Consider the following 13,410-nt stretch of genomic DNA (forward strand, 5'->3'; position numbering starts at 1 on the left):
TTCTGACAATTAATCTTTAAACTTATATTTTTTGAGGAATGCTACTTACTTATGATTCTTCATTATAAGAAAGAAGCTTTCCAAAACAAACACCATACAGTCATCAACATTATATAGCATAGTTTTTATTTGATATCTGAAATCTGAGACTGAGAACTGCATGCCAAAAGAAGGGTAAGTCGTATACAACCAAAAAGTAAAAGGATAGCCTTCTCATGAGAATGATGGATGAGCAAAAGGTTTTCAGAAAAAAGAAATTTGTGTAAGCATTTAAAAAAAAATCCTTTCATGGTTAAACACATTAAATAAAATCCCATTCATTTATTCATATAGAGTATATAAATAAAAAGTAATGTTTGAGGTGATAACAGGATCAAATGTGGAAAAGTAGGATTCCTCTTGCAGGGCACTTTAAAAAAAGCTCAGCATTGATACGCTACATCTTTAAAATCACAATTTTATTCCTTTGATTAAAGATTACAGTCATCAATTTCATAAATGCTGTAAATAAATCCTATGAAAAATGCGCTGTTTTATAAATGTAGTCATCAGATGGTGTAGCATCATGCCAGTTGCTCGACAGGTCGCAGCACAATATCTCCAACCTGTAAAATAAGGTGGTAAAGGTCAGATAACTATGGATAAAGAGATAGGACAAAAGTAAAACAGAAAGTTTTAGAAACCATTAACTACCTGAACATGAGGAGGAGCACTTAGGACATAAACGACGGCATTAGCGACGTCTATTGCTGCCAAAGGCTGTAAAGTAAGATAAACATTTACTACCTACTTTATTCCTGAAAAAAAAAGTCTAGATCATATTAAAGCAGTGCAAAATATTAAGAATATAATTTTCTAAAATCTTTACCTTAAGCATAGAATAAGTTGCCTTAGCTTTTTCTGGGCTGTCGCTGAAAGCCCGATAAGCAAATTCAGTCTCAACGATGCCAGGAGAAATGCACTGCAGTGAGAAAGGGAAAATAAGTTGACAGTTGAAAAAAACAAAACACATCTAAGCTACAATACACTACAGAACCAGCTAGGCCTGACACATTGATGATAAAAGTAAATAAAGGTGAAGGAATAAGAAGTCTTATTCATCATCAGTCATGCATTAAAAAAATAATAAATAAAAACAACAAAATCTGTCTTTTTAGAAACACAGCAGCTTGAGTCATGAGGCTTTACTGCAACAAACGCTCCTTAATGTGAAGATGACTGATCTACTGTTTAAAATGTTTTTACTTCCATAATATTCTCAAAGAGGTCAATATGGGTTGATCTTAATCTGAAGCAAACAAGTACAAAGACTGTCTTAAATAAAAAAAGGAATGAGGACTGAAGCCGTACTGTGGATCTGATGTGAGTCTTGGCCTCAATGAGCTCCTGCCTCAGGCCTTCAGTCAGCGCCGACACAGCGTATTTGGTGGCCGTGTAGAAATGAATATCCCCACTGTTAATTACAACGTGTCCACAGATGCTGGAAAAACAAAACAAAACAGACATATAACCAGTGAGGCATTTACTAAATGAATTTGACTGTTTTATATTATGGTTTTAAATGTTTATACTAGGGCTAAAACAATTAAACAGATTAACTGTGATTAATTGATTATTGAAATAATCATCAACTAATTCAGTAATCAATGAATCGTTAACTGGAGTATAGAGTAGAGCAGTAATATATGGAAAATGTAAAAAAATATATACACATTTTGCATTTAAGGAAAAAACAAAACAAAATAGTTTCTATCTAGAACTCCTTAAGTGGGAAAGTTTTGATTTCACCTGGTTTCATTTCATAAAAATTCTTCTTTAAGGAACCTATGGCTATCCGATTATTAATCAAAAAAATAAACAGATTCATCAATTTGCAAAATAATCATTAGTTGCAGACCTAGTTTATATAATTCCCCAAGAGCTTCTGGAAAGGTATGATTGACATCTTGAATTAAATTAAACCTACAGCTTGATTTTAAGATTAATCACGGGTTTAATTCTGGTTTTAAAACATAGGTAACCCATTGTCTTTGACACCATTGTATATTTGAACATAACAAAGGGCATTTTTATGCATTTTCTAAAGGAATGCGATTCTGAAGTAAGTTCCATTCAGGTTTTATGCTGCAGCAACAGCTCAGCAAGGGTGAGGTACTTCGTACCAGTAATAGATTAAGATTTCTGGGAAGACCTGCTGCCTGATTTTTTTGTGCCACTAAATTCAGCACACAGTCTGCGTTTAAATCTCAAACACACCAGCCTAGTGTAAAACATGCTTTCGTCTAACTTTCAGGATTTTATTTCTTCCAGCTTACAAGAAGTGATGCAAAACTTTCCTTAATTTCTACCATAGGTATTCCTGTATTATATCCATATTAAATGTATGATAATCTTGCTGTAAATTTTCTGTAAACCCAGATGAAACAACATAGAACCTTGAATAGTTTTCATCTATTCAAATTAGATGTAAATTTTCCGTTGTATTGTCATGAAAAATGTCTCAGTTTACTTTGAATATTTAAACATTATCATTTGGATATTTTGAAATGAAGTCCTGGATTCTCATGACATTATTAGGGAAGTTTAGGATGTTGTAATTTGTATTATCAACTCAGCTATGAGTCAAATACAAAAGTTAAGTGGATGCCGGGGGTGAAACTGTTATAACCATCTAAGTTTAGCTTTTGTTAATCAAGAGTTAATATTTTTTTTTGTCTTTTCTCTATCTTTCATTTCACAAAGAGTTCTGTTGTTGTTGTATCAGCTCACATATAGATAGAAAATGCACTTTCCACGATAAGATTCAGTGCAGTAATGCCAATTAAGGCTTTGCAATCTGTTAAATTATGTAAATAAATGGTGACTGGAAATGTATAAGAAAAAAAAGAAAAGGATTGAAATGGCAGAAGTTGTAAACATTCAAAGATAATGAAATTCTTTGGATTTTTAATTGGAACTGATCAGCAAATATCCATCATGGAAAGTTTATTAGAATGTATTATAAATGTTCAAATTCTACAGTACAGATGTTTAATCTACTTGTGATCTATCTATCTATCTATCTATCTATCTATCTATCTATCTATCTATCTATCTATCTATCTATCTATCTATCTATCTATCTATCTATCTATCTATCTATATTGGTCTAACTTTTTAAACTGAGAACAGTATGAGCCCATAGGTGTTTTATTATAATACAAAGAATTTTAAACTAATTTCATCCTCGTTTATTAGCATATTTAAGGTGAACCGGATGAGTAATAATCAAAATCTACCTGTTTAAGTTGATGATGTGACCATCATCAACGTTTCTTTCCTTCATGGACTGGTATGCCTCACGAGTGCAGATGCTCAGAGCCATAACGTTGACCTGCAAAAGTGGATTTTCTGTTAATGCTTCCATAGAAAGTTTCCTTCCCTGTCTTCATTATCTTGACCAACTCTCTGCACTGCTCATTGTTTGGACACCTCTGATATTTGAGTAGCACCTCTACTTCTGAAACTTTCACAGTTTCACATTTTTAGATTAACAGTGAGCTCTTACATCAAGCATGTTCTTCCAGGCGCTGGTTTTGCCGCTCAGCAGAGGCTCGCAATGAGCCAGGCCGGCGTTGTTGATGCAAACGTCCACGCCTTTGTGTTTAGCTTTGATGGCAGCGAACATGGACTGGATCTCCTCCACATTGGTCAGGTCGCATTTGAATGGGATCAGGACCCCGCTGTAGCCCGCACTTTTACACTCTGCAGCCAGCGCCTAAAAAAATGACAAGATATTTGAGATTGTTATTATAATTTGTGCTGAAATGATCATTTATACATTCATTTTTGTTGAAGAAATTATTTGAAATTGCTTCTAAATAGAAGAAGAATGTGTCACCAACATCTGTGTAATGTATTTTCTGACATATTCAGGTTAATGGCAACAACAAAATAGCATTAAATTGAAGCTATTTTGTTGAAAAATGTTTCAATTCCTATCCAGGATATTATTTGTGAAATCTGGCAGCTCACACTAGAGCGACCTATAGATGAAGCACTAATGTTCTTAAGCACCTGGAGGCCCATCCTATCAAGCATATTGCAAGTCACTGAAGCAGTGACGGGTTCGAATCCGCAACAGTCCAACAACTGCAGGTTTTTATGGTTTACAGACATTAACACTTAAAAACTCATGGCTTAAATGTGGAAAAAAAGCTAATATAATAATTATAAAAGCTGTACTTCTAACTCTATGAATTTGATGCCTTTTTGCTTTTAATATTAAAAAAGTACCATCCTGTCAGAATCATTAACTGAAACACATGCGATCATAGTTTTTCCTAAATGAAAAACTTAATGACTTTCTGGCAGATGATTAAATATTTACTACATGTAGAAAGCCTAATCTTATGAGGACTTAAGCCTATACAGGAAAAGTAAGTGTGTGAGAGAGTAGGGCCCTTCTTTTCAATCAGAGCCCATTTATTCCATTTCTAATACATTCATTAAACATATTTTATTCCAGAATTTTGGATTTTGCTTTGATCCATGAAACAACAATATTTAATAAAAAAAACAAGTCTGTTGCAAACCAGTCCCGTTTGGATTTTAACTGGAAACTATTCTGCTTAATCTATTGCATAACAGGACCCTTGTGTAAACGGGGTTTTGTTTCCTTATGAAAAATGCCAAACACGCTTTGTTCTCCTGATTATGTAATCGCTGCAAGAAAAAGAAAAAAAGCATCTTTCTTAAATATTATCAGACTCAATCACAAACACGGCTCAATGTTTGAAATGTTTTTTTTTTAGATTAATTATATCTGAACGTTTTTTTCTTTTTTATTATTATAACTTTAAAATACTTTCTCAGCATTTTTAGATGAAATTGCGTCAAACTTGTAACTTTTTCCAAATTTTCTCCTAAGAAGGCGCTTAAAGTGGAGCAAACCTTTATTTTGTCCACGTTCCGTGCGCAGCCCACAACCTTCATGCCGGACCGAACCAACTCTTTGGCGATAGCCGCTCCGATTCCGACCGAGGCTCCGGTCACCAAAGCCACCCTGCCCTTCCAGCGGTCCATCACAGCTTCACAGGAGGTCGCTTCTACAGGTAAGGAGGAGGACAGAGGGAGAGAGAGCTACACGGTCTGAACAGGGAGGGCTTCTTTATACGGTCCCTCTGACTTCTACACCGCGGAGACGCCTCCTTCTGCGTGGTGCGTTTAAGGCCACTCCTCGCCCTCATGATTGATATCTGGTTGAAAAAGTGAGGGGGGAGTTAAAAGGTAAGAACAGCAAAGTCATGTTGTTTAACTTGATTTACCACAAGTCATTCGTTTTTATCTACTAAATAAACTGATATGAATAAGACAAAGGATGAAGGGAAAGGGAGGGCCCTCCTCTGCCCACTTTATAACACGAAGGGGTTGCATCCAGCCTATTCATTTTATACATGCAGAGGTTAACTAATGATAATAGAAAACAATAAAGTTATTATACCAGAAAGAATGAGCTTGATTAGAAAATGGGGATGTTTAAAAGGATCAAAAAAGGCTACATTTTTTTAATCATTACTCTGTTTATAGTTGTGTTTTAGGCAGGGGCAGAGCTAGATGGGGGGCCAGAGGTGGCCATGGCCACCCTTACCCTACCATTTTTTTCGCCCTCTAATACAGACTCTCAGGGGGAATGTTTATTAAACATTTAAATTTTTCATATATTGAAAATCACTTGACAACTAATAATTATGCACATTAAAGTTGATATATACAGAATTCATGCTCACTTCAGAACTAAATTTTGTGTTATATGGGGTAAAGAGAAAATTCTCTGCAAGTCATCTAGGAGTCTTCAGTGAAATCCTAGATAAATTCTATCAAAAACCCTTTATTAATTCTACAAATAATAATAATAGTAATAATAATAATAATAATAATAATAATAATAATAATAACAACAATAATAGCTTCAATCAATCTAACCACAATCAATTTAATGTAGATATTAGTACATATAGATAGTAATTTTATGCAGAACAATTTTTGATAAAAGTAGGTACCGGTAAATAATGAAAATGGGAAAGATGTTCGCCACAAAAATTTGTCCACTACCTTTTACTACCTTTTATTTAGACAGCATGGATGTTTAAATATAAATGTCTATTTGTTAGCAAAGGCTGTAGGAAAGTATAGATTGTCTTTATTTAGAAAATATGGATGTTGTGCTCGTTCCTGTCGGAACAGTGTAGACTGACCCTGAGGGTCTGGCACCTATCCACTTTCGGCCACCCCTCAGTGTGCATTGGTTTTTGACTGGCCAACCTTTTTAAAATTTTCTGTCTAATCCTCTGGATTTAGGCTTTGTTTATAAAGTCTTCCTAGGGACAAGTGCTGCAAATTTGCTCACATATCCGTCCCTATCTAATAAACTGAGTATAGATAAATAGATGAAATAAAAAGCAGGAGCAGAAAGAAGGAAAGATGAACAGAAATACGATTTTGAGATACAGTATATGATTATACACCTTTTAAAATACAAAAACCTAACATGAGTGAGAATAGAATGAATCAGTAGAACATGTTATATCGTAATGTCTGATACATATACATGAAAAAGATTTACTAGAAGAGAATTTAAAAAAACATACAGAAAGTTAACATAATAAGCACATTGCAAATGTGTTTATGGAGCAAGTATTGTCAAATTATAAAAAAAAAATATGTACAAAAACATTGATATAGATACACACACTTAAGATAGGTGTGTAGCCTATAATCTCTGATCAGTTTTTATACTTTTGTTATTTTAAAACTGTCATGAAGCCCTTCATATACAACTTTGTTAATTCAAAATTTTTATATTTCCATATTGACCCTTGCCAATAAGGAGGTATGTTTTTCGTAGAGTTTGTTTGTGTGTATTTGTCTTTGTACAGGATAACATGAAAAGTTATGAATGGATTTTAATTACATTTTTTTTTATCATAGGTGTCCCTCATAGAACAATTCATTTAAATTTGGTAATGGTCCAGATCATGTGTCAGTTTTAGCTGCAGGCGTAAGTCTCAATTTGGGGGAACATTTGCTGCTTGGTGGAGGTCTGTGCTTTCTGAGTCATTTTTTTTTATTTATTCATCCTACCTGTGTGTTTGCTTATCACTATAAACTCGAATAAGTTCAGAATACTTAAAATATTTGTGGAAACCAAATACCTCAAAGTTTTTGAGTAAGATAGAATATTTAAGTTTGAAGTACTTACACTATATTGCCAAAAGTATTTGCTCACCCATCCAAATTATTGGAATCAGGTGTTCCAATCACTTCCATGGCCACAGGTGTATAAATTCAAGCACCTAGGCATGCAGACTGTTTTTACAAACATTTGTGAAAGAATGGGTCGCTCTCAGGAGCTCAGTGAATTCCAGCGTGGAACTGTGATAGGATGCCACCTGTGCAACAAATCCAGTCGTGAAATTTCCTCGCTCCTAAATATTCCACAGTCAACTGTCAGCTGTATTATAAGAAAATGGAAGTGTTTGGGAACGACAGCAACTCAGCCACGAAGTGGTAGGCCACGTAAACTGACGGAGCGGGGTCAGCGGATGCTGACGCGCATAGTGCGAAGAGGTCGCCAACTTTCTGCAGAGTCAATCACTACAGACCTCCAAACTTCATGTGGCCTTCAGATTAGCTCAAGAACAGTGCGCAGAGAGCTTCATGGAATGGGTTTCCATGGTCGAGCAGCTGCATCCAAGCCATACATCACCAAGTGCAATGCAAAGCGTCGGATGCGGTGGTGTAAAGCACGCCGCCACTGGACTCTAGAGCAGTGGAGACGCGTTCTCTGGAGTGACGAATCGCGCTTCTCCATCTGGCAATCTGATGGACGGGTCTGGGTTTGGCGGTTGCCAGGAGAACGGTACTTGTCTGACTGCATTGTGCCAAGTGTAAAGTTTGGTGGAGGGGGGATTATGGTGTGGGGTTGTTTTTCAGGAGCTGGGCTTGGCCCCTTAGTTCCAGTGAAAGGAACTCTGAATGCTTCAGCATACCAAGACATTTTGGACAATTCCATGCTCCCAACTTTGTGGGAACAGTTTGGAGCTGGCCCCTTCCTCTTCCAACATGACTGTGCACCAGTGCACAAAGCAAGGTCCATAAAGACATGGATGACAGAGTCTGGTGTGGATGAACTTGACTGGCCTGCACAGAGTCCTGACCTCAACCCGATAGAACACCTTTGGGATGAATTAGAGCGGAGACTGAGAGCCAGGCCTTCTCGTCCAACATCAGTGTGCAACCTCACAAATGCGCTTCTGGAAGAATGGTCAAAAATTCCCATAAACACACTCCTAAACCTTGTGGACAGCCTTCCCAGAAGAGTTGAAGCTGTTCTAGCTGCAAAGGGTGGACCGACGTCATATTGAACCCTATGGATTAGGAACGGGATGTCACTTAAGCTCATATGTGAGTCAAGGCAGGTGAGCAAATACTTTTGGCAATATAGTGTATATTTGTTAGGGCATTTAAATCATGATGTAAATCCTAGTCACTGTGAGCAAATGTTCCTGCGATAGACTGGCGACCTGTCCAGTGTGTACCCTGGATTGATGGATAGATGTGTGCAAATGTGCACACATTCACATTCAAGAGCTACACTTACCTCAAATAAAGAAGCTTGTGTAAGTATTGTATGTTTCCAGTAAAGCTGATCTTGTCCTATACTTTTCTGTCTTTTTTATTAGAAGCCCAACAAAGTTTGTAGCTAAGTGGATAACTATGATTTTTAAAATCTCCAGTTGTAAAATATCTATGTTTGTTGCTTTGGAGTAAGACGTCTAGTTTTTTTGTCAGAATATCTTACACCAACACAATGTCTGGGTTGGGATTTTTGAAACAACTTGAACCTTTCTTTTGGAAAAGTATTCAGAACCCTTAAACCTTTTCAAGTGTTATAAGATGAACACTGCAATATAATGTGAGGAGCAAACACAAAGTTGGCTATTGTAAAAGAGATCACTCAAGACAAACTCTCTAAGTAACACTTCATAACTTATATGTATTAAATAACCAGAAGACATGACAACAGATTCTGATAGAAATCGAATTTTACTCAGATCAGAGAAATTGCTTAGAGTTTACAGAATGGCAGCTGCTCACCTCACCTATAAGGAAGTGGCCCTGATTAACAGTTAAAAAGGCATTTTACACAGTCTACTCCAGTCTGCCACATCATCATATCATTACATCATACACTTTTAGCAGATGAGGAGACATCCATGGCTCCAGCCTTATCAAAATATTACACTTTGTTCTTAGCTGAAGGACACCGCTCTCACTCCATTTCCAAATCTTTGCCACCAACAGAATGAAGATTATAACTTATATCCAGACAGAGGAACTGTCTTAATTAGATTAACTATTGTGGAAAACATCAGTTCTGACACACAACAGGAAGCCAATACCAAGGTTTAATAAACTAACACATCTTTAATGATAATTATCCTAACAATTCCCCCTGAAAAGGTGACATTTTTTATGTCACCTATAAACAAACCCATTAATGTCTGCTCATGACCAGGATATTAATCATATAATAAAACTTTAAGTGCTGCTTCTTTCAATATCATTCAATCATGGAATAAACAATCAACAATCCCCCTGATTATGTAGCATTATTCAGAGATCAGAAGTAATCACAAATGTATATAGGCTTATATTTTGTTTTGCTTTCTATTACAGGTAACATGACAATGTTACGAATGGTTCAATGCTGTAGAACTTTACGCTTTTGTTCAGTTTAGTTGGAAGTTTTTTGGGGTACGTCTCTACTGGCACTCTACTTGCACAGAATAAAAGCAACAAACTAAAATTAAGATTGTTGCAGTATCAAAATAGGAAACCTATTAAAGCCACTGTGAATGCATATCTTGATCTGTCGATTAAAGCATCTAAAGTGGTTAGAATACATAGTCATTTACTCTTTTTGGTCATTTTTAATGTAATCATTGAATAGGTGCCATTTTTCATTATCAACTATTAAAGGCAGCAACTCTGATTAAGTCCACAGCCTTTGCCACACATCCGTATGTTGATATCCTTAAAAGCTGAGTCATGCTTAAGCTACAGTCTAAAGGGTGTGTATGATCTGTTGATTCAATCAATTAAAACCCATTAACACGATCTCCTCCCTTATGTAACTGAAAAAAAATATACTGCTGCATGCTCTCATTTAGAATACATAGAAGTTTATTGTACTCAAAGATTTCTATTAAAAATGTCTTCCTTTAAGCTAAGATCTAGAGGCACTCTGTGGTTAGATGTAGTCTTGTGAGGTTCAGAAAAAAACACATACAGACAAAATTTGAGTCAGGCTCCAGATTTGTATGGCTCTCAGATGTCGCAGACTTGGAGAGAGAAAGATTCTGCATTTGAGAGATCAATGTCCTTACTTAGATCCATAAAAAAAACAATAATTTGCTTCCTGGGCAGGAAATATAACTTTCTTACTTTATGCAAGTAACCTTTGCCTCAGTACTTGTACCAAAACACACATCATTTGAACAGTTCAATCTGATTGTTGCATTTGTTTGGATGAGTGCCACATAGTTAACTATAATTTGAAAGAACTGAAATATGCGAAGCAAAAGTTGCCCCCATCCTGGCATCCCTTTGCTCTTCCTAATCTTTATGGTCTTATCTGTTTTTGAATTTTAACAACTTACATAATGGAGCATAAAAAAGATCTCTGGATATACTTTGGCTGTTGTGGTTAAATGGGTCATAGAATGTTTATATGGGGTATTTGGTGCTGGTCCTTAAGCTCTCTGAATAAGGTGTGTAACAATGGTTCGGCTGAAAATGGCATATTTGCTGTTCTATGCACCCTGGTTAAAAGCCCTAGAATTAAGCCACAGATTTTTTCTTCCTTTTATGGTATGCTCATGAATAGTTAGATAAGCTGTGAGCTGATTGATTGGTCGATAACTAGCGAAGCTGCCGAGCAAAGACGCATCATAGCAACAAGCACTCACTCACAGAAACATCGAAATTGTAGATATGGTACGGTGACCAGACATCCTCTTTTTCCTGGACTTTTCCTAGGTAAAAAAAAATTTCCGGGGAATTTCTAAATCATCCAGGATTTTCGTCCACTACAGTGCAGCACGTACCGGTAGTCGAAACACACCAGGCATTCGAACTGAGCCGTAAACTCTGGGGCTGGTGTGGGAACCCCGGTGGAAAGGGGTGTGTTGTTTATGAACTCAGTCATTAAACAGAGTAGGATCCACCATGAGCATCTGCTCAACTTTTATTAACTTCTTGACCAGCATTAACAACCGTTTTACATCTTCCATGTCTCTTGTTCTACTGCCTTACTCCAGTAGTTGACATTGTATTCATAACTCAATAGAACCATCTAGTGGGCATATCCGGAACTACTATTGAATGCATTCTGCATATCAGCACATCCTCCTTTCTGTAAATCTAATGATACACTCAATGCTTACTTTACTCACTTATTCAATCTAACATATTGCTACTTACTTTAAACATTGCTCAACACATAGATACGTACATTTATCAACACATGAACAGTTTTAAACAAGCATTTTGTTTGTTTGTTTGTTTTTGTTCTTTGTTTGTTTGTTTGTTCTTGTTCTTGTTCTTTTTTTTTTTTTTTTTTTACAATAAACCAACATTCATTTTAGGCTTTTACAAGTCCAGTCTATCAGGTTTTTTTCTCTTGCGTCCAGATCTTCTCAGGACAGGTAAATCCACTTGAACATTACTTGTGTCCTCCTGTAAATGGCCATAATTTTCAGCATCTGATGCTGTGCTTGCACTGAGTGGATCAGCATCAATCTCTGTCTCTGTGAAAGTTTTTATTTCGATTACAGAAGGCTGCTGCGGTTCCTCCTCAGTCCTTCCTCAGTCTTCACTTCCTAAGATCTAGGTCCAACCTTCTGGAGTAGAGTTGCTTTCCTGTTCCATCCATCTTGATCCTGGATTCGTACCACATCATCCTTGGCGATTGGACTGAGAGGTTTTGTTGACTTGTCATAGTGTTGTTTCTGTTTCCATTTCATGTTCTCCAATTTTGTCTGTATCCCTGTGTTGTGCTTGATATCTGTGTAATAGGGAAGAGTTGTGCGTAATTTACGGTTCATTAACAGTTCTGCTCGTGATAAACCACATTCAAGCGGGGCAGCTCTGTAATTTAGAAGAGCTAAGTAAGGATCTGACTTGCTGTCTGTTGTTTTTCTAAGAATCTGTTTGATGATGTGCACCCCCTTTCAGCTTTGCCATTTGCCTGTGGATGGTGAGGACAGGATGTGACGTGATTAAAGCCATATTGGCTCACAAATTGCTGCCACTCTTTGCACTTGTAGCAAGGACCATTGTCACTCATTACATTCTGTGGTATTCCATGCCGGGCAAATATAGATTTTACATGCAAAATGACAGTACTGGCATTTGTGCTTGACAGCAGGGAAATTTCAGGGAAGTTGGTAGTAATCAATTACTAGCAAATTGTCCTTTCCATTGCAATGAAACAGGTGAGTTCCAACTTTCTCCCAGGGTGCAGTGGTAAGGTCTGGGATCATCATGGGTTCCCTTGCCTGTTTGCTCTGATACTTGTTGCATGTCTCACACTGTCCTACCATGTTTTCTATGTCACTATCAATGCCAGGCCGATACACAGCGCTCCTGGCTCTCCTCTTACATTTTTCGATTCCAAGATGTCCCTCATGTAGCTGTCTCAGTATCTCTGATCTAAGGCTGTATGGGATGACTATTCTATAGTCTCTCAGCAACAGTCCACTCGCCACACTTAGCTCTGCACTTATGTGATAGATTTTTGGACAGGAGCTTCTGGGCCATCCTGTTAGCATGTTGTTGATTACTGTTTGTAATTCTTTGTCATGTATGGTGCATGGATCACTGGTTGCACATCCTCTTTCAGTTGAATTGTGTTTGTGTATGGAAGGCAGCACAATCCTTTAAATACATCAGGGAAACATTGTACTATGTAGTCAACTGTGCTGTTGTGTGCCCTCACATCTTCTGGACAGCTGATTTGGTGGACTCTTCTCACCAGATTCAGATTCTTTGAGGTGACCCCTCCTATCAGTGACTCACAACCCTCAGGTACTACAGAAAACAACACACTGTATCCTTTGCTCTTCACAGTTACTCTTAGTCTACACTGACCTTTGCTTTCTATTTCTTTTCCACTGTAGTCTTTCTGCTGCACTGATTTCTTGTATATTTTCGGCTTTTCTTTTATAGCCCTGATTTCTGTCATACTGATCAGATTGGCTTCTGCACCCGTGTCAATTTTCAGCGCTACCAAAGCTCCATTTATTGGCAGTGAAACTATCCAGTTTTCATCTTCTTTGTGCCTTTCATGTTCCTCTGCGGCTTGCC

General features: G+C 37.0%; 1 protein-coding gene across 1 annotated transcript; it reads right to left on the reverse strand.

Moving 5' to 3' along the window:
- Positions 1 to 428: 428 nt before the first annotated feature.
- LOC119795338 (dehydrogenase/reductase SDR family member 11-like) lies at positions 429 to 5,167 on the reverse strand. The gene is made up of 7 exons (XM_038303280.1): positions 4,933 to 5,167; positions 3,548 to 3,757; positions 3,279 to 3,373; positions 1,351 to 1,480; positions 869 to 961; positions 694 to 759; positions 429 to 605 (listed from the first exon to the last, which is right to left on the reverse strand). Exons 1-7 carry the CDS (start codon positions 5,062 to 5,064, stop codon positions 564 to 566), a joined length of 768 nt encoding a protein of 255 aa, XP_038159208.1. The 5' UTR covers positions 5,065 to 5,167; the 3' UTR covers positions 429 to 563.
- Positions 5,168 to 13,410: the final 8,243 nt, after the last annotated feature.

The sequence above is a fragment of the Cyprinodon tularosa genome, unplaced genomic scaffold, assembly GCF_016077235.1.
Source record: "Cyprinodon tularosa strain WSP-4 unplaced genomic scaffold, ASM1607723v1 ctg51, whole genome shotgun sequence".
NCBI classification, from domain to species: Eukaryota; Metazoa; Chordata; class Actinopteri; order Cyprinodontiformes; family Cyprinodontidae; genus Cyprinodon; species Cyprinodon tularosa.

Excerpts from the sequence above, each read along its gene's own strand:
- LOC119795338 (XM_038303280.1), bottom strand. The coding sequence starts at position 5,064 with ATGGACCGCTGGAAGGGCAGGGTGGCTTTGGTGACCGGAGCCTCGGTC. Across the intron at positions 1,481-3,278 it reads CACATCATCAACTTAAACAG|CATCTGTGGACACGTTGTAA; the intron begins GTAGATTTTGAT and ends TTGTTTTTCCAG. Across the intron at positions 962-1,350 it reads AGACTCACATCAGATCCACA|TGCATTTCTCCTGGCATCGT; the intron begins GTACGGCTTCAG and ends TTCTCACTGCAG.